The following is a 27,192-nucleotide window of genomic DNA, read 5'->3' as shown; positions in this document are numbered from 1 at the left end:
ATTAGCAACACAGTATGAGTTTACCACCAATTGTAGTTGCTGTAGGACCTATTTCAGTAACAAGAGCGGTTGCTGTTCTATGACCTGTCTGGGCTGCAGGAGCAGTTAATGCTTCTCTCCCAGCTGAATTATTCCAGGTATGTTGGCATGGAAGGATTAAGCAAACCTTTGATTCAAAGCTGCTATTTTTAGGCAGTTAATAGTTTCAGAAGACTTGGTATATGAATTCCTAAGTGCTAAGAGTTCTCTGCGTCCCCCCTCCTGCGTGTCGGTTCCCCCTGCCGAGGGCTGGGTTACCAGCTGTGACTCCGCAGCAGGAGCGGGAAGGGGAACGTGACAGCTGGTCTCTCTGTTCTCCCACTTCCAAGTCCAGCACTGCCTTTGTGTTTTCAGAAGTGCAAGAAGTAAGTCCTTATCCTTTCTGTCGAGTCCAGATTTGGAGGCATCCCAGCAGTTACAGAAGTGGGCTGCCTTTGCATTGTCTTGTGGTCAGAGCTGTCTGAGGGTTTTCTGTTCACAGAGTACATGGTTGAATAACATGTATAGTTGTTTTTCAGCACAGATGAAACCTGGGAGAGGAAAAAAAAAAAGCTGTTGCAACTCCAAGGAGTTGAGTTTGAATGGCTCATTGCAAGGGCTGTTTAAGAATTGCTTCTCCACTAAAAAAAAAAAGCTTTGAAATGAGTTGAAGATGTAGCCAGTGGTTAACGTGAATGAATTTGTAATCCAGTAAGAACTGGTACATTTGAACCATGATGCGGTTCAAGACAAACTTCATTTTAGTGCTTCCAATACAGAGAGACAGTGGTGTAGCCTGACCCGAAGTAGGTATACTTGTAGACACAAGGTGGTTGTGAGGCTTTGCTTTAATTTCTTCCTATTCCTATCCAATTAACTCATACAAACTTTATTTTATTTCAAAATAACATTTTTGCTTCAGATTTGCAGAAGAAACAAAATTATGGTTTCCTTGGAAATAGGCTGAATCAACATGGATGTACTGAATTTAGTGTGACCTTTGACTATTATTTTTCATGTGAGGTTCACAGTTCTTGATTCAAATCTAATGTTAAGAATGAAGAGTTGAGAAGGGTGTGCTCTGCTAGCATAGCAAAGCTAGTTAGTTTTCCATGTGTCATCTTTTGATTAGTCTCTTCATCTCTTGTCTCCCCAGGAATAGTAGTTGAAGACTGTCTCCTCCTATTACAAAACTTGTTGAAGAATAATAATTCCAATCAGAATTTCTTCAAAGAAGGTTCATATATTCAGCGTATGAAGCCTTGGTTTGAAGTCGGAGATGACAACTGTGGGTGGTCTGCACAGAAAGTAACTAATCTTCACCTAATGCTGCAGGTAAATCACTTCATCTAACTGTGAAGTACCATGTCAACATGTTTTCAATGAAGAATAAGTGCAACCTAACAGTAAACTGTGCAATCCGTGTGTTGTCCTCAGCTCAGAACTGGCTACCAACACTCAGGAGACGTGCTGCTTTCAGCACAAATACTGTTGCCAAATTGTGAATTTGTAATGGCTGGCATGTCACATAACTTCATTTCATGTAACCTAAGATCTAACAGTGATTTGAGTTCAATAGTTAATTAGCGATGTTCTATATATAGAACCCTCCTGTATGGATTAACGTATGGCTATGGCGCATTAACAGAGTTCCAGTAGCCACCTTCACTGTGGGTTCATAATTATTAATTGTTGGGCATCTTCCCATCCAAAATTGAAATACGTTTTTTCTGTTCTGTGGCACTTTGTGCGGAAGCTGAAAGTTAACAGTGAAGGTAGTTTCTCGCTTCCTGAAATGTTGTTCTGAGAAATGGAGAGCCAAATAATGGAATGGTTACAGCTTGGTTTCTCATCACTCAGTTGCAGCATTTGCAGTGGAGTTGGATATTAGAAGATTTTAGAAGGTTTCACTGAACTCAGAATCAAACAGCCATAAGAAGCAGTGAGATAAATGTGCCGTTTAATTGTTTTGTCTCCCTTTCTAGGAGCAATTCATGGCTAAACTTCAAATGGGTAAATGTATTTTGGTTTGCATTTCAGAAGGTCTCAGGCTCTCTTCACATACAAATATCTCTTCTTCCAGCTTGTGCGGGTACTGGTGTCTCCCACAAACCCTCCTGGTGCTACCAGCAGCTGTCAGAAGGCCATGTTTCACTGCGGGTTGTTACAGCAGCTCTGCACAATCCTGATGGCAACCGGAGTTCCGGCTGATATCCTGACAGAAGTAAGAGGGGGCAAGCAGATGTAGGTATGGGGGCAACTAAACGGGTGAGAGCAGGAGTCTACAGGGATGACCAGTTGCTGCAGAGGCAAATAGAAATGACAGTATTTGAGAAAGTATTTCAAATATCAGAGATGGCAGCTTCCTGAGTGGGCAACATGAATGTAAGCTAGTCTTTTACATTCTGCAACCAGAAAATATTTAGATTTGCTTCTTGTTTTCTGTTGGATTTTGGCATGTCCCAGACTGGCTGAATTGATTCATGTTTTTCCCTAGTTTGGGAGTGAGATTTTTTGTTGTTGTTGTTCCCTTTTGAAGAGAGTCTAGAAGTATTCAGACTTGGCAAGTTTCCAGTGATCAGGGCTTTCTAGAAAGCTCTGTCAACAGGGTAGGATGGAGTGTTTTTTCTCTTGATAAACTGATGTGCTTAGACGGAGTGTAGACTGGCTCCTTTGGTGACATCTCCATTTCAGTTCTTTTATCTCTTTAAAGGTCTTACCTCTTGGCTTCTTTAAAATGTCTGTCATAGTAAAGCTGATAAGACATTGGAAATGAAGTTGGAAGTAACTGGGTGTGATAGAGCCTCAGCTTTCTGTCCCTTAACCTCTGCTCAGCATGCTTCACAGCTGTTACACGTCTGGATTTCATTTGAAATGGTTTTATTGAATAAATCTTTACGCTGAGACTAAGTATGTGTTTTTCAATGCCAAGCTGTGAGGGTAATCTTGAATGACTTTGAGTGATCTAGGTAGCAGACTATGGCTCACACATAACTACCATTTAATGGGTTTTCTACTCTTTCTGTAGACCATTAATACCGTATCAGAGGTCATTCGAGGATGCCAGATGAATCAAGACTACTTTGCCTCTGTAAATGCACCTTCTAATCCACCAAGGTAGAGGAAGAAGTGTTTAACTGTGTTAATTGTTTAAATGCAGAGTTTGGAATGATGGTACAGAGCAACAGCTTCAAGTTCACACTGGGTGCCTTAGAGCATAGCATGGAGGTGTCAGGTGTGTTTCCACCGAGATGAGGCCTAAAACTCTTTTATTTTTTTTTTGTGGTACATGTAAAGTGAATGCGCAATAGCTGATAAATTCCTAGACTGAGACAAGCTGCCGCTGTCAGCCAGAGGACAGTCTACAAAAGGATTTAGAGGCTAGGAAAACAGGCAGGTAATTGATAATTACTCAGACTGGGGAACAGCAAGTGTTAGCTTCATGAGATCTTGATGTCAACATTTCAATATGAGGGTGAGGCGGGGAAAAGAGCTTTCTGTATTACAAGTTGCTAGTGGCCTTACGCGGCATCTTCTGCAGTACTAGTGAAGCTAGCAGGGGACTCGGAGGGAAATGAAAATATTGCGGAAGAACGCTTGCTTGTTGCAGTCCTGGGTAATGAATCTACTGTTCTGTGTTTTACCGAACTAAAAAACATTACTACTAAAACCAAAGGTTTTACTGAAATATTTTAAATGGTAACAGATGGAGTAGGCAGAAGTCTGCCTTACTTGGAGAATACTCTCCAAATTGTGGATCTGTGGTTGTCTTCATTCACAACTTTGTCCTAATGGTTTTACCCTTTCCTTTCCAAACAGGCCGGCAATTGTAGTGCTGCTGATGTCCATGGTAAACGAAAGGCAGCCTTTCGTGCTACGTTGTGCTGTTCTCTATTGTTTCCAGTGCTTTCTATACAAAAACCAAAAAGGACAAGGAGAAATAGTTTCGACACTTCTGCCATCTACTATTGACGGTACGCCAAGCTAATGTCTCTGCAGTGAGTTGTGACCTAGCACTGAAGTTTTACGCATCAACTGATGTCTCCAGCCAAATAATTTACCTGCCATTAAGCATCTGATCCAAGCAAGACGATTTTACCTAGGATTTCTCTAAAACTTCACTAGTTTCATTTTTCTGGGTTTTAACTGTATGATTGTCTTAAATAGTTTGCTGATGCTGTGGCTTGTTTTGATCTCACCTTGTACCTTTTGGCTGTTCTGGTAGCTACAGGTAACTCTGTCTCAGCTGGTCAGCTGCTCTGTGGGGGCCTCTTTTCCACGGACTCTCTTTCAAACTGGTGTGCTGCCGTGGCCTTGGCCCACGCGTTACAGGAGAACGCCACTCTTAAAGAACAGCTCCTGAGAGTTCAGCTGGCCACGAGCATTGGCAACCCGCCGGTGTCGCTGCTGCAGCAGTGCACCAACATCCTCTCGCAGGTACGGCAGCGACTGTCCCCGCTTTGGGTTAGAAATCCCGGGTATTCAGGAAGGAATGCTGCTCTTGTGCAGGGGCATTGCAGGAAGACGTTTGCTAGCTTCATGAGAAAGAGGATTCTCTTTTGCATACCGTTTTAAATCTTTGCTTAAAGCAGTCCACGCTTCAGGGGGAGGAGGAAAGCAACAAATGTTGCTTTTCCATCAGTGATTGCTGCTTGTGGTTGCCTACTCTCAGTAGGCAGTCCTAAAGCATCCAGACCTTAAACCGGGTTTAAAAGACAGGGCGGACTGGCAGGATCCCCAGTCACATTATGTTGCTGAAGTGCCTGGTTAGTATTTAACCTGTAACGTGTTAATTTGAAAAATACCAGGCTCTGGTGTACATGGACTGTTGCTGGTGTTGCTATTCAAAGCTAAAAGTTTTTCTGAACTTGTTCAACATGTTAACATCTGGCTTTGCAAACGATGAGTGAGCTTTACCTCCTTGCCCAAGCTTCACTGTGATGCATGCTACAGTTACACATAATTTTTCCCAAAATGACTGTAATAATAAGGAGTTAGTTAACTCTGGCAGCAATTAGACTTTCCTGCAGTTGAGAATAATGGCAGAATACTGGAATTTTGAGTTCATTCATGTGACTTTAAAATCTGCCTTACCTGAAAATAGTCAGTACTCCATTTTATCATTTTGCCGGTGTCTTTGTCTAAGGTAAATCTGAGTCGGTAAAACTGCCTGTGGCTCTTGAGCCTTAAGTGGTACAAGGGACTCAAACTTTGGGGGGCTTTTTCTGAAATGTGTTGCACTTCAAGGTTCTCAAGTAATATGTGTGTAACTTGCAGGGTGATAAGATCGACAGACGGGTACGTATTGTTGGCACAGCTTTGACATTTTCTTGCCAAAAGCAGGCCTTTTCCTCTTGTCTTGGGTTTTGCTGGGGAGGTTTTCTTTAACTGCTTTTTGATGTGTTTCCACTTACAGCTTTGTGTTGCAGTTGGGTTTGGGTTTTCTCCTAGCGTAACAAGCTCTTTCTGTGCCTCCAGGGGATTCTCTGGGTGTGCGCCACAAAACTATGGGATAAAGATCTTGGGTAGCACGGGTGCTTTCTTTCTGGTGGGGCAGACTCATGCACCATCTGTTCACCTGAGATGCACTTTCTTGTAAGGAAATTAACTCTTAGAAATGCTGTCTTCTCAGCCCAGCCTGTAGCAAACAGCTGGTACAATCTGAAGTGGGAACATGCTGATTGCTGGACTCGTAAAAGAAAAACTGTGTTTAACTTGCCTTCCAGCTGCTTTGTATGTTCTGCTTAGCAGAAGTTTAAACCTTGGAGCTACCAGTTGTGAATAGCAGGGATCTCATTAGGAGCAAATGACCCCTGAAGTGAGTTGTTTGACTTGCAGGCAGTGTTACTTAAAGCACTGCTAAGTTGGTTATGAGGAGCAGAAACAACAATTCTGAAATAAAGCTGCTGTGGCATTGGAATTGTCTGCTTTATTTACAACATTTGTCACAGCTGTCCGGAGGGCTGGTGTTGCATTGTTACCAGCCTGGAATTGTGGCACCGCAGCCAGGGAGAGCTGTTGTCTCTCACAGTAGGCATTACCATGGTATGTCTAGAAAATAGCTGTATTGTTGTTTTTTTAGAGAGAGTTGTGGACTGTGTGGAATTCCTTAGGCAGAACCTGTTAATTGCACCTCAGAATAGCGTGCAGTGCTTGAGAAGACATGAGGCTTGCGACAGCTTCCAGCAGATAACATGTGCTGTGAATGCTGGATCATTCCAGCAAAAGCGACTTGTGTTTCGGACAAGAGAAATGATGCTTCCGCCAGTGTTCTCTTCAGCAGGAGGTGTGCCAATGTGCTGTAGGGCAAGACTGCCAGTTACAGGGTTATTCCCAGTGCGTACGAACTGGCTAATGGTGTTAGGACAATAAGAGCCAATATTGGTAAATGTAATTGTGGGGAAAAGGGTTTTTAGTGTTGCTTTTCTCTTTGAACTAAGTGTTTCTTTTGGTTCACTTAGGGGAGAACTGATTCAGTCTGTTGACAAACAGTAAGCTGGCATGACTGATCTCTTTGCACAGACAATGGGTGTCACAGCCATTACCAGTAATTGTTCAGTCTGGCCTTCTGATGTTCCTGGACTGATTCTGGTTACTCCAGGTAACTTTTGTCTATCCCAGAAGCGTGGAAGCAGTGGGAGATGAAGTGCAGACTGTCAGCAATTAAGCTGGTTAGGTAGTCAAGTCTGGTGTTTGTAGAAACAGAAGCTTGCTGGAGAGGATCAAGCCAAGTGGCCTGTTCTCAGGCTTGCTAGAGACTTAAGTGTGAGAACAGGGAGGGCTGTAGCTCTCCTGCTACAGTGGAAGGACTGGGGAAAAGGTATTCCTGGCACTTTTGAAGCAGTCTGAGGTGTGAGGAGCAATGAGCAGGGGAAAAATGGGCAGTTTCCCTGTCCGTTGCATAATGGTACTTGCAGATGGGGGCGTGCTGGAAGTGCGAAGGGTGGGTGCTCCGTCCTGCAGTGCTGCTGCCGTAGGGTCATGTTTCCCCCAAGGGGTTTCTGGGGCCGCTTAAGTTACACAGTTGGCATCTCATCAGGAAGTAATCTGGGCAGAATTGGTGCCTTCGCAGTGCTCTCATGCTAAAGCAGTGTACAATCTGTGATCTCCAGGGTCCCTTTCAACCTGAGTGACCCTGTAGTTCTGTGTGATGGCAGTGAGGAAGCATATCTCCTGTCTGGAGGCTTCAGCAGAGCAGGAAGGGCCTGTGTGCTCAGCAGGCTCTCCAGCTGAGCTGCTTGACCAGACAACACTATTGCAGTTCACTGCACCGGTGTGGTGTGGCTGATTTTTCTGTATTAGCTTGTACGACCTGTGATGTCACCTTGTGTCTTAATTCATGGTTCACCTGAAGAGTGAAGTGTGAACACAGATTTTAGCCTTACCTGTTGGGTAAGAATAAGCGGTGAGACAGCTCTTTGGGCATCCTGTCTTGTCTTTGTGGGTGAACAAGCCAGTGAATCTCTTAAACAGCTCTTGCCATTAGACTGCCTTGGAAACAAATGTCACTGCCTGAGCAGAGATCTGAAAGTGTTGTGTTGCATGTGAGTTGTTAACTAATTCCCAAGTGCAGGGTGGGTAAGGGCAACACACAGTGGTGATGGGGAAGGGTAAGGAAGCCAGTCCAGAGGAAAGGAGAGGGCATGAGGAGAATAGAGTTGGATGGGGACTAGGCAACTCAGAGGTTTAGGTCAGTGGAAACCAGTTGTGCTCAGCTAGAAGAGTGGCAGCAAGGAAGATAAGCTGTGTATTCATACAACAGCATGCCAGGGTCACAAGAAGGCTGCAGACAAACCGATAGTGAAGACGAAACAGCGATTGCTACTAGGGCGTGTAGTACTCACCGTGGAGCGCAAGAGTCGGGTGCTGTGCAGCTGGTGGTGACGGCTGTGTTCTCTGCTGTTCTGATGTTGTCCGCTCAGGTCTCTGGAAGTGATGACGATGATAATGATGAACAAGGGCCAGATGCTCCTTTTCCTGTGCGTGCAACATTAGGGAGGGCTGCTGCAGTCCTGCTATCTGTCATCGGTGTTCTCCTCCTTCAAAGAGATGGTTTCATCTTAGTGATGGTGATTCACTGCAGCAAATCACAGCACCTCAGGAAGGAGTCGTAGAAGGCAGTCTTTTCAGAGCTTGGTGTTTCCGTCCAGAGTTGCTGGACTCAATTCCTGTCTGTCACGTGGTCTGCTGTGGCAGTTGGGTAGCTGGGAGCCTGCTACAGAAGAGCTTTTCGCCAGACTGCTGCTCGCTGGCTGTTCAGATGGGCACGTTTTTCTTGGTTGCCTTCTGAATGCTGACTACTGGAAGAGACGGATGCCTGTCTTAACGCTGCTGTGCCGCAATACCTGCAGCAAAGACAAGGGGGACAGAATTGAGAAGACAGTCAATTTGCAGATGAAAACTAACTTTACCTAATTAACAAAAACAAATACTGCAGTTAGCAGTTTTCTTGCTAGCTTAATGTGCCTATTGTCTCAACCAAAAGCCACTTGAGTATTATCTTAGTTTAATTAGAAAATAATATTAGGAACACATGGCAATTTTTAGTCAGCAGGGGGAGGCTTAGCGATGCATATGCTCTTACAGGGAGCCCTTACCTGGCTTGATTTACCCCTTGTTCCCCCTTTACGGGGTTGTGTGTCTGTTCCTTCATGTTACCCTAGCATTAATTATAAACGCAGAACTAATTTGCTATGTTTTTATATTGATGCTAACTTGCATTGAGTCATGTTTCACATCTGTGTTGCTTGTTGGTTTGCTCTGAAAGTGGTTAAATAAGAAAGGTTTAATACTTGCCTCATCAAAGCACTAAAGCTGTGTTCAGTAGAACTAATGAAGGGGTATTTTTAAAGACATGACTTGTCGTTTTTAAAATGAGGTGAAAGTGGACGAGTGCTGAATCAGTACGGCTTTTTTGGTATTTTAGTCCTGCACTGCGGAAAGATAACGATGGGGGGTTTATTTTTTTCAGGGCAGCAAAGTACAGACCAGGGTTGGACTACTGATGTTGCTCTGCACTTGGCTGAGCAACTGCTCGATCGCTGTCACCCACTTCCTCCACAATCCAGCAAATATCCCTTTTGTATCCTTGACCTGCTCGCTGAGTAGAGCTGCTTGCTAGAAATTACTTGAATTGTTCAACTTAAATGTTTATCTAGGTCTGTTTGCAGAAATACTGCACAACATGAAAGAAAATGCATCAGGGCAAGAGATAAAACCAGGCTTTTGTTGGCAGTGCTCTGTGAACGCCGACCTGTCTATAAGACGCACGTGTAAATCCCAGTACGGCAGAAAGCTACACCATTCTGCTTGCAAAGTGCTTTTTTTACTGTGATGGGCCCATTGATATTTTTAGTGTGACTTATGCTTACACCCAAGAGGTTGGAAAAATGCTTCCTACTTGTGTTGAAGCTTATTTCTGTGCTTGCTTTTCAGGAAAAAAATCTGACTGAAGTATTTAAGGCTAAGCTGTCACCTTATCTAAAGTGAAAGTCTGCTTGGGACAATTAAATCTCTTTGATTAAGCAGCCAGTTACTGAGAAAAGGTATCTCAGGAAAACCACTGATTACCAAAGTCCTTCAGAACAGGAGCTGGCTGTCACCTATTTTGCCTACTTCCTAATCAAGCTTGGTTTTACGTGTGAAAACCATTTTACCTGGGAGTTGATACAGGGAGAAGTATGTTACATGTATTGTGTTTATGAAATATCTCAGATATCCTTAACGAGAGCTCTAGCTCACGGGGCAGATAGCTGAGAACCTCGGAGAAGAGGAGCAGCTCGTCCAAGGCCTGTGTGCACTTTTGCTTGGCATTTCCATCTACTACAATGACAATTCCCTTGAAAATTATAGGAAGTAAGTATGATGTAGAAGAACAGGACTGTAGGGAAAGGTTCTGTGAATGGCAGATGATGGTTTAGGAGGCTTTGAGGTGGTGCCGTTGAGAACATTTGGTTGAATGTTTTCTATGCGTGTTCCTTATGGGATGCCAAAAAAGTGACCCACCTCTAGCTAGGCAAAGCAGGTGGTGGGTTTGCGTAGGTCCTCCTAACCTGTGTGTGCCTGGGCTGAGAAGAGATGTCTGTGGCAATGAAAAACTGCATCTTGAATGCAAAGCATCTGGTGTGGTTGAGACTTGAGAGAGATAATCAGGGTAGTAACTGCAGTTGTAACTGCAGAAACCAGCTTGAGGGAAGGATGGATTCATTTCTTTGTGTTGCACTGTGATTGACCTGTCTCTCCCTTTTAGAGAGAAGCTGAAACAGCTGATAGAGAAGAGGATTGGCAGGGAGAACTTCATTGAGAAGCTGGGCTTCATTAGCAAACATGAACTCTATTCCAGAGCTGCTCAGAAACCACAGCCTAGTTTTTCTAGCCCAGACCATATGATGTTTGATCATGAATTTACCAAGCTTGTAAAGGAATTGGAAGGTGAGATGTTACGCTTATTTCTGTAGTTCTTGTGATGATGACTGAACTACCAAATGTGCTGAATGTAACCCTCCAAAGAGAAGTGTGATGATACTAAAATGGACTTTTTTGAAAGAGATGTTACAGTGGTAGCTGTGAGTGATCATACACTCGACCTTGCAGTTCAAATATTTAGTCAAAATACTCCCAGTACAAGCCCATAATTCAAGTTTGTATTAACTGTTTAACTTCATATTTTTAAGTGAAATGACTCTTAATACATGCTGTGAGTTACCAGGCTGTGGCCAAGAGCTGTATTTACCTGTGCTCACATCGAGACTGAAGTATTGAGCACACACAGTGGGTCATAGAAGCTTGATTTGTGCAAGCATGCAGTCTAGGTACTTGCTGTTTCTAACTGGTTCATTAGGAAAAATTAGGAATGCTGAATTACCTAGCTTTTTAGAAAATGAGGACTTTGTTTAGTGTCTTCTTTCCCTCCCAAAAGACACAAGTTGTCAACACCCTTAACATCTACCTCATCTCCTGTTTATTAATATTGCCTGATTTGAATCAGTCTGGAGAAGGAAAAAAACCTCGAAGCAGCAACAGTAAAGATGATTTTGCCCAATAATGTTCCATCTGCATGTTGTCCTTGTCCCTAAGTCTTTAACTTACCTGCACAACTGCTTGGGCAGCTGTTATAGTGGAGCCATAACGCAAGTAAAACACACTTTTTCTGATCGGAACAACTCAAACCACTCATTTGCTTTTCTGAAACTGTGTCAAGCAGTAAGTGTGCAAACCTTGCTATAAAAAAAATGCTGTTTCCTATTTTCCAAAACCTGTTTGTGACAGTTGCTTTTGTCAAAGTGCAGGTAGAGTTTTTAATGCCATGAACTCAGTGAAATTGCGTGAGGCTGTGAGACTTGTGAGGACAAAAAAGATATGTGAACTGGGCTTCAGCTGACAGAAACTGTTTTTGACAGGTGTCATTAGTAAAGCTATTTATAAGTCCAGTGAGGAAGATAAAAAGGAGGAGGAGGTCAAGAAGACATTGGAACAGCATGACAACATTGTGACTCACTACAAAAAAGTCATCAGAGAGCAGGTAAGAGGGAGTTACACTGTGCATGTGTTCCAGAAGTTGTTTGTTCTGGCTTTCGGAGGCAGCGCAGTGCAGTCTGATAACCAGAGTTCCAAAACAAGTAACAACGAATCTAGGAACGCAGAAAACATGTCTGAAACCACTTAAGCCAAGTTCTGGTTCAACTGAAACGTCAGTGTTGAGAATACAGGTTAAGTTTAATTCTTTTCCTGGGGTAAAGACTCTTTGGAGTGTTGCTTTTCAAATGTGTGACTGGAGACCTCACAGCCCTTCGCAGGGAGATGTAATTCTTAGCTCTGTTCTCTCACCTTTGAAAAGATGACAGATGAAATGTGGCTGAAAGAAGAAATGAACTTTGTCAGTGAGGTTTGGGTATAGCTGCTGTGGTTGGATTTGCAGAAAAAACAAGTTTTTTCCAATGGTAGTTAACTTGTTTTGTTGCTACAGCTTAGATTGAGAAGTAGAGGAGCAAAGCTAATTAACGTAAATAGCTAGTGGGGAAGGTGTTTTCAGTTTAGGGATGTGGATTGGACACAATATAGTGGTGGAGGTGGAATGAGGGGGCACTTCTGAACTGCCAGTGAGGCTTTATTGAACAAGTGATAACTGCGATTACCACGACTTCTTTAAGGACTCCTGAAGTGGACCAAATGCTTGCAGGCTTCAGTGCGATTGACAAAAATTAAAATAATCAGATTTTTTTTTTCTACTTCTGTCCCTGATTTGGGGATGCTGGAGGTCTCCAAAAGATTTGGAAGGCCTTGTTTTGGTGTGACAGACTTCTGTCATGAGGCTTTTCTGCTCATCTGTCACAGGCAGCACTGACAGTGTCACTAATCAGTAGTGTGTAGTGGTGTAGTTGAGGTTTTTCTGTCTTTATTTGCCTTTCTGGTAGTGTTGTGTTCCCAAGTGTTACTACTCTGAGTGCTTTTTTTCCTTTCACAGGACCAGGAGCTTGAAGAATTAAAACAACGGATTAACACTTTAACATCTCAAAATGAACAGCTCCAAGCAACAGTTACACAGCAAGTGTCGCAGATCCAGCAGCATAAGGACCAATATAATCTCCTTAAAGTACAGCTAGGTAGGCTCCAGAAAGAATAATGAACAATAGTCTTGCTAGTGCAAAGACCTGGTGTGACTTATGGCAAGCTATAGAACAGCTTCAGCAGACAAACTTCTGTCACTTGAGGCACGCTGTTGTGTGTTCTGCAGCGTATGAGAAGTTCCCGTAGAGATAAACCACCTTTTTTTCAGGTTGATGTTGAGCACGGCAAACCGTTTTGTTAAAGCATCAGATCTGCTTCATTATCTAAAAGACCAGGTTTTGCTTTAGGTGCCTTTAAACCTACAGAATAAAACAGTGAGAACTGAGAGGACAGCTTGAAAATGTGAACAAGATGTATGACCTGTTCTTGCCTTGTGCTTAAGTTCTGGGTCTCTGGAAATAATAGTACCATTTTGTGCAAGATCAGTTTGAGCACTTGAGCTAGGGCCTGTCTGCCACGTAGGCCTGCTCCTGGAGAAAACAAGTACCTGAAGATGACCGCTGTACACCAGATGGTTCATTTAGGTGGACACATGGAAATACTGGGGTTGGTAATAGCTTCTGACCTGATCCCAGTATCACTTTGGTTGCCCATGCTGAAAAGCAAAGCCCTTCCTCGTCACCCTGGCTGCTTCCCTGCCGCTGTGCCTGGTGAGCAGCTCGAGCTGAAGCTTCCTGTGGAACTGTTGGCTACCGGGGAGCCAACGGTGATGTGGCAGATGAGCGAGATGAGGCCTATTACTGTCACTAGAGAGATTGCTAACTGAATGCTGAGATCATGACACTGCCTTCAAGTTATTCCAAGGTCAAGATGCCTGACAAGCTGGATACTGCATGATTGCAAAAAGTAATTCTGCCTCAAGGATTATTTATGATTAAAAATACATGAGGAAACAATTGTCCTTCCTCATAGAATGGCTGTCGATGAACTGAACGACTGAAGCAGCATGCTTCATGAAGCACACATACTTGAAGGAATGACAAATTAGAGCTCTAATCAGCTTTTGCTAGAGAATTCTTCAATACTCCGCTGTGGTTCTTGAGTTCACGTGGCTTGTGTTGCCCCGTGGGACGGGAGGAGGATGGGCACTAAATACTTACATCGGTGTGTTAGCAGCTAACTTCAAAACGATGTTGGTGTCTGAGACGTTTTTTATCAACTCTGCCTTTTAGGAAAGGACACTCAGCACCATAATTCCCACGGTGATACCTTTCAGATGAATGGCATTCAGATGGAAGACGTGAGCAAACTGAAAGAGGAGTTGGAAGAATGGAAAAACAAGCATGATGTGCTGGAAGGGCAGTTAAGGGAAAAGGATTCTGTGATTGAGAAACTGGTAAGTGCTAACTGTCTCAGCAGAACTTGATGCAGCTTACAAGTCCTGTTCTGAAATATAATTTGCAATAAGCTGTGTAAGTCTTCATTATGATGGCAGTCAAGCAATCATAGCTGATTGCATGCTGGTAATGGGAAATATGGTGGGAGATGGCTTGAGCAGAGCCTCTTCCCAAGAGTTGTTTGTGCAGCTGACCTGTTGTACTGTAGAATCAGATGGTTTTTAGCATGTTTGGGTGGGGAAAAAATATTAGGCCTCTCTTAGGAGCTTAGAGGGGATAATGCCTAAGACAGACTTAAGGTAGCTGCTTGTCAAAATGCAATATGACACATTCTGCTTTTATTTTTCGCATGTCTTCTGCATTTGAATGCGTGAAAGATGCTTTTGCATCCACCTTAGAGGAGACCGTCCAGCTGCTCTCCTGCATTTGGAGAGCCTTATGATCTGCATTTCCTAGCCTGTTTGCAACTTTTCTGCTGGAGAATTTGATCATGCAAGCACACAGCTTCCTTTGTGTTCTGACAACATGACTATCTTCAGTCTTGTCTAGTTCTGTGACTGATTATCCTGGTGCTGTTACAGAGGTCTTCACCGTTGGAAACGGGAACAACAGAGCAGTCTTCACAGACCAGCAAATCTGGTGGCTTGGAGCACAGTGAACTCCAGAAGGTGAGCTTGTGGTATTTCAGCGCAGCTGCGGTGGTCGCCTGGGGTGGGAAGGGAGCTTTGGCAAACTTGAGAGGAGCATCAATTCCTGAGCATATGCTGATGTTTTTAATGGTGTTGACAGTACTAATCTTGGAGCATCAAGATTATGTGTTCAAAAATGAGTAGGTTTTGCTAACCAGGTTTGAGCCAGCAGAAGGCACCTGAACTGACACTCTATATTTGCAAAATCTGTTTGTTTATCCACTGCAAAACATAGCTTTAAATGTTGACACGAAGGCTTCTGGGATTAGAGGTACGGCATAGAGTAAGTGTTTAAATATGGACAGATTTGGTAATTTAAGGTAGCTGTTGCTGAAAAAATACCTAGCAGAGTTTCTGTGATTAGAGAACTAATAAGTGATAACGGGTTTCTGCACCAAGCATGGTAAAGCGTAGAGGATGCTAAGGGGAGCGCTGGTGGTGTAAAACTCCTTTATAAACACGACTGAGCCTCGGATGCGTGCCTCGGTTGGGTGCTCAACAGATGAGAGTTTGCAAGAGCAGGGTAGAAAACAGTTTGTGTTGCTGACTATTCTGGTTTTCCAGAGAAATGGTTGCTGTGCTCTTATTGAGAGCGACATGCCGCTTTCCTCTCATGTATGCTAGTATGAAGCAGTCTGGTAGCACTGAACTTGAGAAAAACATCATCTGAATAAGTACCTTGCTTTACCAAATTAGCTTAATAGTATGTTTTGTCTTTGTTTCCCAAAGGAATTAGAAATGCTCAGGAGTCAGATACAACTACAGTCTGCAGAAATCTCGAAGCTTCAAATGGAGAATCAAAAGCTACAGGTAATGGTACCAGTGGAGAGGTTGCTTATTTTTTCTCTTTGGGGACTAAATCTTCAAGACTTGGCTTTCCTGCTTATGCTGTCTGTAGCTACTGTCTGAAACCAAGCTTGTTTTTAGAGTACACATCAGCAAGTGACTCCAGCGGTGTTTGAAATGAAGTAACCATGTTACCTAGACAAATTCTTCATGAGGGAAGAGGGGATTTTCAGACAAGTTTTCAATGAGGCCACTGGTCCTTGGTATTTTTTAAACCACGAGATACCAGCTATTCAGTGTCTCAAGGTTATACCGTAATCAAAGGAAGCAGGTTCTTGTGAGACACAAATGCTTGATATCATGTACATCGGAGGGATCACTATTCTCAAACAGCTGAGAATACTGAATTTGAAAGCTGACGTACAGTTGAATAGCAAATGGTCATTGCATCTGCCTGCACAGACCTCCAAAAGGTTCAGAGCTTTTTTAGCTGTGTATTGAAAAGATTAGCCAATAAAGCCTTACAGCATAGCTAAAAAAAGGTGATTGTGTCCTCAAGACTAGATCATGGTGAATGTCAAACTAGAGAACTTGAACAGTGAGTAGCATAAAAACATCAGATGCTGCACAGCAGAGCTAACAGATGAAGCTGCAGGGGCGCAGGCCACAGGAACAGCGGAGCCAATGACAATATGTGATGTTGGGTGTCAGGCAGAAGGGTTTGAGACCTCAGGAAGCACGGATCTGTTTCCTGGTGCCTTGCAGCACAGGAAGTATCGAACTGCCACACCTTGGCTATGCTTTAAGAAGAAAACACACTTAGAAATTCTACAGCTGACTGTATGACATCTTAGCTTGCTGTCTTTGTATGAGAGACGTTCAGTGCTCTAACACTGTATTTCTTGTCCACAGACTACAACAGCAGATCCTGTGTCAGGAGACAGCAGTGCAATGGCAGCAAACAGCTCTGAATTACAGGGACGACTTGAGCAAGAAATAAAAGAACTGAAGGTTGGTAGTGGGTGAACACCAAACCAAGTCACCTAATACTCAACCTTTAGCTAGGAGGACTTCTACAACAGCTTTGGGTCCAAGTGGTTTGTTTCCTCAGCATCTTAAATATTTCAGGCTACACAGAGGAAGCTGGATGCATCTCCTCCATTTTCCACTTAGGAAATGTAGGCCTAGTCTGCCTTTAAGAAGTTGGTGAGGACAGTCTAGGAAGTAGATTTACTCTGACATGGACAATCCAGTTTGGCTGGGAGGAAGGCAGCCACTAGGAAGACTTGGACCTGCCTTACACCTGGCTGCTAATAAGGGGAGTTGGGTAAGGAAGCGTGTGGGAGCACGGCCACAGGGCACTTGGTGGGGCGGGAGCCGTTACAAGTAGTGTGTGAACGTGTTTGTAGGAAACGGGGCTTCAGCTGTTCCTGTGCTTATGGTGTAACTTGGTGGGGCATTTTTCCTGTTCCCAGAGTGAAGTCAAAGCCCTTTCTGAGGAAAAAGAATCACTAAAACAGCACCTGGATTCTTCCAGTAGTACTGTTGCTATCTTGCAAGATGAGAAAAGTAGACTTCAGCAAGAAGTTGCAGAGTCAAAGAAAGAACAGGATGATCTCCTGGTGCTTTTGGCTGACCAGGATCAGAAACTATCTGCACTGAAGATCAAATTGAAGGATCTTGGTGTACCGGTAAGCAAAACAATGGGTCAAGTGAGTTCTCAGTCTGGATGTGGCAGAGCTGCTTTCTGAACTTCTCTTGGCAGCCACCAATAAAAGATGACTGCCTCTGCAAAGAAGTGTTCAGCTTAGGGATGTTGAGAGGTACTCCACAAACTTCTCTGAGGAAGACTACCTGTCATGTGTGTGTCTGGAATGATAGCTGACAAGGTCAGATTAGCCTGCCTGCCAACTCAAAAGCAGACGATTGCTGTGTTATAATCTGGAGGGATGGTTCCACAGACAATACAAGTGATGACTAGAAAGCTTTAGTCTGCTGCTAACTGGAAGGTGTGACTGGAAGGTGGACATGAGCAGGTGTTGTGCTGCAGTTATTGTGGCTGAACACCAGGCTAGGGCCTGTGTTTCCTATCGGGAGACAATCTGGCTGTTGTTTTTGCCATCCTTCTTGAAGGAAGTAGTACACTTTGGTAGTTAACAGCCCTCTGGTTTAGCTGCAGGAATAGGGTTTTTTCAAGTCTGCGGCGGGCAGAGGCATTATTTCTATTGACAAGTGTTTCTAGCAAGCGTAGATCCTGCAGGTGTAGCCAAGCAATCTTTGAGTCTGACTTTAGATGACTTAAATAGGGAGTAAGAACCCTTGAAGACATGAACAGCTTCACTTGTGCTGTGGCAAAGCACTGCACAGCCATGTTGGCGCAGAATGCGGGTTTCTGTTCACACAACTGCGTGGGCAACTGAAACGCAAAGGAAGTTGCTGATGCCGATGTGCAGGGCAGGACTGATGGCGCTGAACAGAGGCGGCTGTTCCTGGTAGCCAGCCAGCCTTAGCAGAGAGGTTTAAACCTGTGCCGTGACATGATGACAGCTGCCTTTACTAAGCACTAATTTATACAGAATGATAATTTTAGGTTAGCTTTAAGCTTATTTTCTCTCCCTCAGCGTTTGTCTTGCCTTCAAAAGGTTGGATCAGAGTAAGAGATGTTACTGCTCAGAACAGATCTTTCTTCATTTCAGGTTGAAGATGAAGATGATATTGAATCTGGAGATCAAGGAGGTGAAGATGAGGATGGCGATGAAGAGGAGCAAGACTAGAATGCTTTTGTGTGTTACCATGAAAAATAGATTGCGTTTTTATTGGGCGTGAAAAAAATCTATTGGTATACAAAGCCAAACACCTGCTTATGAGAAGCAGGTGGGAAAATGGCAACTGTGAGACTAGCTATAAGTTACTGAAGTGTCTGAAACCCTTCATACTAGGTAAAGCCAACAAAAATTACTGTTTAAGTTCTACACAAATATCTCGAATTGTTCTTGTTCAGAAGTTGCTTTAGACACAGTTTAAAGCATGGGGATGACAATGTTACTGTCACAGTTCATTGTCGTGGCCAGAAGTTCTGTGCGTTTGTCTATGATTTTAACCTCCTGGAACTCTTAACATAATTAAATACAAAAGTATTGGGTTTAACATCTGTCAGATGGAATCATTGCCCTTGCCTTCAGCATGGAGCTTCAGTGTAATGTGTGGCCTCCTTGTAAAGAGCAGTGGTGAGGTGGAAGGTGTGGCGTGGCTGCGGCGTGTGGTGGCCACTGCTGGCCTCCTGGGCTGGTTCTCTGGGTGTGAAGGGACCTGCGCTGTGTTGAGTGCCTTGACACCTGGTGTGGCTGCATCTGCAACCTCCCTGGGGAACCACAACGCTATGCTCGTAACAGGAAAGAGGTTTCACAGAAACCTGTGCAAGAAAGGTAGCACCTCTATGGAAAAACTAAGAGAAATAAACTTTCTAAAGATCTAATGTGCTACCTAGTCAGCATAAACATAAGTAAAAATCTTGTTGACTACTTCAGTAAAGAAATGAAAACTACACTGATTTATATAAGTTATTGGCTCTTGATGAGTGAATAAAATAAAATTTTAAAAGAAAAAGCTGAATACAGTCAATGCGTCACTTGGACTTTTGGTAATAAAAAGGGGTATTCCTTTGTAGTACTCAACCATTTAATTCTCTTGTCCTGTCTTCATGAACTATGTTCTATTGTCTAAATCCAGTCTAGGGTGGCAGATGGACATAATCTACCCTCTGCTCCCCACCTCATAGGGGTGCAGGTTCAGTTTTTGCATTTCACAGCAATACGGACTTGAGGAGCTGCTTAAATTCATTACAGCTTTTTAAAAAATAAAATCATTCCTTCAATGATGATGCAAGGAAAACCAAGATAAAGAAGACACAGGATGCACAAACTGCAGGTGACAAACCCAGTGCAGGAGTACTGAAGTGTTCCTGCTGCTTGTCCAGTGCTGTGAACAAGCTCTAAAAGAATGGACAGCTTTGCTGCGTGCAACCCCTCAGCACAAACACATTGTGTGAGATCAGCCCTATTCAGTGCCTCTAGACGAGTCTCTCTCTGGTAGGAATTACTCTTCTCTTGATGGGAAACAAAAGACAGCCCAGGCCCTCTGTTTAAGCTGAAGGTAGTACATGAGCAGCATTGACAGCCAACGAGTACTGGTTTTTTTTTTTTTTTTTGTTGTTTAGTGCAAAGTGGGGAAGTGAAGGGTCTGTACGTGCTTTGCCAAACGTATTTTGGAGCTCGTGTCTCAAACGGGACTGAGTGATAAACGGCTTCTAAAGTTAGCAAGGGCAATAACAATCCCAAGTAGTGCAACTGAATGCCCGGCCTTTCAGTGTTGGGACTTAATAGAAAGTAGGTGAAATGGTATGAGATTATTACCAATAGCTGATGAATTTAACTATCCAGCTCCTGCTGTATGCATGGATATAGCCTGATCCTTCTTATCCCTTCCCAATTCTCTTTGTGACTCTAGTCACAAAGACTAGCGTCACAAACTCACTGGGGGCAATTCGGGCACAATACAATGGGAGTTTTTAAGCGTGATGCCTGTAATCTGTTAAAGAAAAAAATAAATTTAAATCTGGACCTTATGGTATGGATTTTATATAACCACCCAGATTATTTCAGTTGTCAGATCCTCTAATGCTCATGTTGAGTTCAACTTCCCTAAATTGAATTTTGTCATCAGGATGTCTTCTGCAAGTTTTAAATTAAACTACTTCTTCGTGTTGGAAGCCACGCGTGCCTCTGTTTGTCCTTTCACTGCACTAAAACATTACATAGTTCTGGCCTCGTGTACTGCTTATTTGCTTGCTACCATGTGCTGTCTCCTGACCAGATGCAAGCCCTGTTAACTATTCCCACTGGACTTCATTGCAGCGTGCTGGAAACGCACAACTGGATCAGCTGTCATCAGACTGGAGACAGAGCTGTCCTGCTAGTTTCCATGTCTGTTACATAAACGGTGTGGATAAGGATTGCAGTGTGATTTTTACTCCAACCCAGAGCCGAACTTAGGGGTTCCCAGAGGTGAGTGAGAGGTGCTGTGATATAACCAGGGCTACAATGGGGTTTGCCAGGCGTGCATCTGTACCCATGTGCCATTATGAACGGCGCTTTTATTTCTATAAATAAAAGGAAGTGTAAAGGAAGAGCACGCTCATTTTTGACGGAGTTTAAGTTTGCAACGAGTGATGCACTCACCAGTGTTACCATCTGAAGAACTGGAGCACCTTTCTGCATGCCTCAGAAAGTCAGTTTTAAAAATGCCCTTTTTTATGAACCGTGGTAGAGGTGACAGCTCAGCACCCAGGTGCCCCGTGAGCGCCAGCACTGCTGTTTGCTGCTGTCAGCAGTACCAACCCAGGGGCTCGGTGGCAGTCTGTCCTGCCCTACTTAGAGAAGACACCTACTTACTTAGACCTTCTTGAGCATTTTCCCCCATCGCTGTCAGCTGTCCCGTGAAGCGGTGCTGCTCTTTGGGAGTGTTGGATCCTTTAGGAGAGAGCGGAGGTAGCGATGGAGGAGCAGTGTCAGGAAGCGTCTTGGCTTTGTCATGTACGGAGAGCCCAGAAAGCTGATGTGGCCTGTAGAGCTGGACCAGCAGGGAAACCTGCTCTTCCATCCCCACGTCCCGCTAGGTGATCTGTGACCTTGCAGGCTCTTTCTCTGTTCTACGCACCTTTCACCTTGGCCCAAATGGCTTTACTTTATTGTCTTTTGGGTGTCTTTCTGCAGGGTCTCTCAAAATGCTGTGGGCAGGAATAAACAGATATTTATGTAAGTTGTTCTTCAGTACGCGATCGTGCCCTAGGAGGCAAGCATGCCTCTCTAGAATAGAGGGAAGGGGAACAGAGAAAGGAAGATGGGGAAAAATAAACAAACCTTTTCCTTACACTGATGAGACGGAATCACCTGAAAAGCAAGCATAAACACAAACTCAGCATGTGAAAGCACGAGGCACGTGATTAATGGTCTGCCCTGGTCTTGGTCAGGAGTTGGCAACCTCACCTGGGCATCAGTGCCACTCCCGAGAGATGGTATGCCGCAACAGTTTTTTGTTGCCGTTCTCTGCAGTGTTATGCCTGGCAAGTTCTTCCTTTTGGATGCAACTTCAAAATGTTTGAAATTGCAAAAAATGAAGGAAGAGATAACTAGGTGGGGTAGGAAGTTCAGGAGACAGACAGACTGGTTACAAACAGGTTTTAAAGGAGCCTGTTCAAAGCACTTTTCCCAATTAGAAAACCTGTTTTGTTAATTATTTCATTGCACCATCCAAGTGGTCTGTCTTCCTGCTGGTAGCAGACGTGTCTAGGTTCTAACTGTATTATCGCCAAATGGGTGGCCTCTGCCCAGAAGGTATTTGCTTGACTGTGCATTCTTGGCTGTGTCACGAAAATCAGATTTATCCTTAATTCTTTGGAATCTTTTCTTGTCCCATCATGACTGGGACATAATTAATGCAGGGTGGTTTTCCTCACTCCGCGCAGCGTTTGGATGCTTTCCACACAGTCTCTTTGTCAAAGCAAGCAGCTGCTGACAGTAAGGAGGTAAATAGAGCCGAGATTTCTAGCTCGCTTGTTGCACGTGCTGACATCATTGACGCAGATAAACAGGCTGCCTGGTCTGAACACGGGAAGCCTTTGTAATTTCTTTAAGACGGCTGTTACACCATTTTCTGGATCAGTTGTTTGCAAAGTACAGACTTCAGGGAAGCAAAAGCAGCCTTACCTGTGTTATGTGGCCTCTGCCTGCTGGTGGTCTTCTGTGAGCTCAAATATGACCAAACTCTTCATTTGTGTGAAGTTCTTCCTAGAAAATAAAATCAAAACAAAGTGTTCAGCAGTGCAAACAGGCTTAAGAGATCTTTTTTTAATAAATACTTCACTAGAAAGAATGTTTCCCTTTCTTGAAACTATAGGAATAAGCATCACAAGCCTGTGATCACTTCCCGCCACACACATAAGAAACCAATAACCTTGTGACACTGTTCTTGCTAAAGGACATCGCACTGGGAGCAAACTGTGGGGCAATGGACTCGGATCCTCAGGCTAACACGAAGGTCAGGCCAAGACTGAAGATACCATTGGTGTACAGCGTTGCGCCTTGAGGCTGGAAATGTCACTGCTGAGCATGGAGGGGACAGCCAGTGGTCTTGAGCGGTTGCTTGCGGGCACCACGTGTGCCATGAGAAGCACTGCAATAAATCAGAGGGCAGACAGCCCGCTGATGGGAGGGAGATACCACGGCGGGTCCAGAAGAGCCGTTGCTCTTCAGGCTGGTGCGCTCGTACACGGGACGATCCTGAGAAAGCACGTGCGCCGGGGTTAGAGTTACGGAGGGGCTCAGACTGGCCCCCGCGAGAGCAACAGGTGAGCTCAGCACCAAGAGAAATGAATTGGCCCCGTGGTCGGTGAGACCCGAGGCGCGGAGCGGCTGAGGCCCCCCAGGCAGGTGAGCAGACGCAGCCGTTGCAGCCAGATCAGTATCGCCTCGCTGACCTTGGGTGCTGAGGCTACGTGACAGACCGGGTGAGAGAGGTGCTTTCCAGCTCTTGGGGCTGACTCCGAGCACACAGGTCGCAAAATCAGCCCCACGCTATAGGAGTGAACCATTTCTGACTCCTCTGTTGCTGCGTCTCCATTTAGGTAAGAGAACAGGCTCACATTTACGCAAGTCCTTGGCCGTCCTGTCTATTCCTACCTCCTCTTTCAGAATGAAGTGCAGAGCAAAGGGTCTCCTGACTCTAATTGCATGCTTTCAGCCCCAAAAATGATGAGGCAAGGCGAGCGGGCTTGCTGCAGGCTGTGTTCTCCTCCCAGTGGCTGGGCTGGGAGGGGAAAGCTGCCGAGGTCATTAGTGGGACCTTGTTCATCCTTAGGGATGGCTCTGCAGCCCAACGGGCCTGCCACAGGAATCCTGGCGAAGGCTTTGCCGTGTCCTGAGGCTCGCCCAGCTCCAGCGTGGCCACCAGAGGTCATGGTGCTCACACGCATGCACCAAAACCCAGGCCAGAGCGACAGGCTGGAAACCCGGCGTTGAGCTACGAGGTTACACGAGTGGAAGGGTCTCCAGGCCAACTTGATTTTCGTTTTAAACAACAGAGCTGCAGGGCGAACAGCTACAACACAACTTACTCTAAGTTAGTAATTCTCTATCTATCTACAACAGTGTGAGCAGCCGGCACAGTCTGAGGACATACGTTTATCTGAAACACGAGCTCGTAGCAGAGCTTGGGTTTGGACTTTAGCCGCAGAGAGCGCCTTGCTCTCCTGAGGCAGAGCAGCTAGCACGGCCGTCCTGTGTCACACGCACGGTGGCGCGGGCTGGGCTTCCCACAGCCGGGGCCGGACTCTGCGAGAAGCGCTGTGCCGGCTCCGGGGTTTCAGGTGGGCATGGGCAGTGCGGGCTCCGCGCTCCAGCGCCTCCTCCTTGCACGCCCACAGTGGGTCCCTGTCAGTGCGCTGCTGCCTGGCATCCTCTGAACTCCACTGTTCGATGGAGAAGCAACAGACTCCGAGAGGGAGCGTGCTGGCCTGAGCCAAAAGACCTGTTTTGCCACCGATCCTCTGTGTGGCCTCTGCACGTCAGCAGCTTGGTTCGCCTCAACTTCCACGCAACTTCCTGCCCCGAGCTTTTGCAGAGTTCAGCGATGCCTGTTCTGCTGCGTGTGGATACGGAGCCAACGTCTCTGGCTGCGGGGCTCCTGGGAAAGGCGGGTGAGAAGGCAGGCGCAGCTAGCTCCCAGGCTGAGGACAAGCTCAGGCGCTGTGCCGTTCTCCTGTCCTCTCCCTTCTCCCTGGCTCCTTTTTGTGAAATTGCTGCTCCAGAGTTCACTGCGAGGTGACTGGAGGGCTGCTTGTTTACTCACGTCTCAGTAAATCAAGGAGTCAGTAACAAGATGACCCGGGTTGAATGAAAAGCTTTATCTGACCGGAAATATCGGCACGCTTGGGATCACAGTGGTAGGTGAAAGTGTTCGAGATATCTTACTAGAGGTTTCTAAGCTGTTTTAAAGCACAAAATGGAAAAAAAAATCTGGAAATGAAACCAATGCTAACTCTTCCATGTTTTCCAGTGCAAAATGTGTCAATGACTGACTCTGCTGCGAGGCGAGGACAGAGCAGGCTCGGACAGAGCCCTTGCACGGGGCACTGCGCCTTTCTCAGGGGAGATGGCTGGGGTGGTGCCAGCCCGCCCAGACGTACGGGCACATGCCAAGGGCAGAGCAGAAACACGCCAGGCTCACTCATCGCTCCAGGAAATCCGCTTGGATAAGAACAAACTTTCTCTATTATTTTTTTAAAACCTCTCAGACACCTCCACTCAAGTTTTTGTCATAAGCCGTCTGGAGCTGATTTTATCTTGCACGCTATGCGCTTCAATGGGAAGGAAGGGGGTGCTGGTTGGGCAACCGATACGAGGCTCCCGCTCCCAGCAACCCCAGCTGCAGGTAGCCGATTACTCACCCCTCTTCCTGGCAGGGCCCAGTTTACCTGCTTTTCAAAGTATTTCCAAACACATGTGTAGCTGCAGGCTGCAGGAGCGGCCGGCGCGCCAGAACTCATGGGGCTTGGCCTGGGGTCTCAGGGGCTTGGATTGCTGGGAGTTCTGCCACCTCCTGGGCAGCCTGAGCAGGTTTGCCTTCCTCCCGCAACCTTCTGCCCCACATTTGCTGCTGTGTTGCACGAGGATAATTCTGGCTATGGCTGAGTTGGAGTCCCTGAAGGGCCGTCCCAAAGAAAGACGTGTTTATTGTGAGCTTTGCAAGTCCACAGAAGCGGCTGACTTACAGCACCCATGTCTGATGGCTTCAGAAAGATGCCCTTTGCCCAGAGCTACCCTCTAGATGTGCACCCTTGGGCTGGCTGCACCATCTATACCAGCTGCTGACCTGGCCATCTGGAGAGGAGGGCTCCTCCTACGCACAGAGAGCGTGCGACTGTCTGAGCTGGGCCCAGCGCTGCGATGGAAGTACACCGATGTGATTGCCGTGGGACCTGAGACAATTTCCTGGTGAAGTTTCATATATGCTTGAGTCACGTCTGCCCTTTGCTCTGGAAACCTCCTGCTTTGACCTCTGCAAACAGCAGGAAAGACAAAGTGAGAAATTCCCCCCCCACATTTCTGCTTTTACCCTTGAAATGCAGCTCTTCTTAGAACAGGACTGCCTATACAGAATTTTTCTTCAGCCTTCTACTCCTGCTTGAATGTTCCTGGTGATGCTCCCAGCTCTTCATCAGAGATTTGTGCCCACTTCTGATCGAGCAGATAAGGCAACTGTTATTCTTTCTTCCCTGTTGCTTCACAGGGACACTCGTTAAAGCAGTTGCTTCCAGGTACCTGCTGTTTCAGGGATGACCTCGCACATGGTGCCCATGACCCACACCTGCCAGAGGCCATGCTGCTGCCTGGAAGGAAGGAGCAAGTTTGGAGGGAAGTGCGCTCTTGCAGCGCGAAGCCCACGCTCAGTTTCTCCCCACATCTCTGGCTGTGGTTTTCTAGGCGTGTGTGTATGTATGTCTTGCATCCACCTAGGCCCCAAGGAAACACCTGAGTCCTGGACTCCTCGGGAGAGAAACAGAGGGAGGGAAATCCCCACTCCAAACAGCCTCTCAGAAAGTCTGAAACCACGCATGTGCCGTATGTACACTTCCCACAGCAGCCCCTTACGTCCAGTTCTGTCGGACACAGGTGAGCACCGGGCAAAACAGTTTCAACCTTTCATCTTTCCGTTCTTTCATTTCCCATGAAATCTGGGAAGATTTCATGAGTTGTACTTTCTATTCAGGAGGGTGGAGGATGCTTTTTAGAGTGTGCAGAAAGAACCAAGGCTTTGCGTAGCCCGTTGGCAAATGAACAAAGATAACCTGGAAGCTCTACTCTTGTGTGGCTCCCTTTCTATCTGTTTGGTTTCCGTTTCTATACAATCAGGGTAATTTCTGGCAAAACAAAACTGAGCAAACCCTCTGGCTCACAGCAGGCAAGAGGCGGCACAGACTCAGCTGCCAGGACGAATCCTGCCAGTTGCAGGAGTGAGGACTCACTCCTCCAGTCGTAAAATTAAAAAGGAGTTAAATACCCAGCAGGCGTTAATGGAAGGCACGGAACACCCGGCAAACCGCAAGTCTTGGAAGAGGTACAAACTAAACGCAGACAGGAAATCCCCCACCCAGCCAGGACCTGGAGGCTGCCTGCACCTGAAGGAGAGGTAACCGGGGATGGTTTACTTCAGGTCGATTATTTGCAAATGACTGAATGTGAGTGACGTTCATTCCCTTCGTTCTACAGCAGCGTTATCAAACGAGTGAACAGCCAGCCCTTGCCCAATTTCCTCTAACTAGCAGGTGCTCTCCTCTCTGAAGATCTGATCCTGATCCCCTCGAGTCAACGGCACTTCATCACGATGCACGTGCCAAAGGAGCACTGCTGCCGGCCAGTCTCCCTCTGTACAGCTGGGTCACAGCCTCGGGGCACTCAGGGCTGGCGGAGGGCTGAGGAAAGGGAATTATGTCCATAAGCTACAAGGAAGGCTCTATGTCTTGGTAGAACCACGCTGCGATGTTTCAAGGATTGCTGCTTACATAAAATGTCTTTGCTCCAGTCTTTACTATTCCTTCACAGAGACCCAAAGGCTGACGAAGATTCAGAGCAACAAGCAGAGGTACGTGTTTTAGGGAAAAGGCAAGACAGTTGTAAACATGGCCAATACGCACACAGAGGAAGCTGGCTGGGACAACAGTCTCAAACTTTTCTGTCTGA

The 27,192-nt window shown here is 45.6% G+C and overlaps 1 protein-coding gene across 1 annotated transcript in view; it reads left to right on the top strand.

Moving 5' to 3' along the window:
• The window catches only part of USO1 (USO1 vesicle transport factor), a 31,652-nt gene extending 12,643 nt beyond the window's left edge, over positions 1–19,009 (top strand). The window contains exons 9-25 of the mRNA XM_086746598.1: positions 1,175–1,353; positions 2,102–2,242; positions 3,047–3,135; positions 3,838–3,992; positions 4,244–4,455; positions 5,296–5,316; positions 8,990–9,100; positions 9,755–9,873; positions 10,268–10,449; positions 11,418–11,539; positions 12,482–12,620; positions 13,758–13,921; positions 14,504–14,590; positions 15,341–15,421; positions 16,310–16,408; positions 16,873–17,088; positions 18,094–19,009. Coding sequence (XP_086602724.1) covers positions 1,175–1,353; positions 2,102–2,242; positions 3,047–3,135; positions 3,838–3,992; positions 4,244–4,455; positions 5,296–5,316; positions 8,990–9,100; positions 9,755–9,873; positions 10,268–10,449; positions 11,418–11,539; positions 12,482–12,620; positions 13,758–13,921; positions 14,504–14,590; positions 15,341–15,421; positions 16,310–16,408; positions 16,873–17,088; positions 18,094–18,171 — 2,195 coding nt within the window. The 3' untranslated portion in view covers positions 18,172–19,009. The remainder of the gene's footprint in view (positions 1–1,174; positions 1,354–2,101; positions 2,243–3,046; positions 3,136–3,837; positions 3,993–4,243; positions 4,456–5,295; positions 5,317–8,989; positions 9,101–9,754; positions 9,874–10,267; positions 10,450–11,417; positions 11,540–12,481; positions 12,621–13,757; positions 13,922–14,503; positions 14,591–15,340; positions 15,422–16,309; positions 16,409–16,872; positions 17,089–18,093) is intronic.
• Positions 19,010–27,192: the final 8,183 nt, after the last annotated feature.

Source organism: Chlamydotis macqueenii, chromosome 4 (genome assembly GCF_036417535.1).
Source record: "Chlamydotis macqueenii isolate bChlMac1 chromosome 4, bChlMac1.mat, whole genome shotgun sequence".
Classification (NCBI taxonomy): domain Eukaryota; kingdom Metazoa; phylum Chordata; class Aves; order Otidiformes; family Otididae; genus Chlamydotis; species Chlamydotis macqueenii.
Note: the sequence above shows the minus strand (reverse complement) of the source record. Positions and strands in the feature narration are given on the sequence as shown.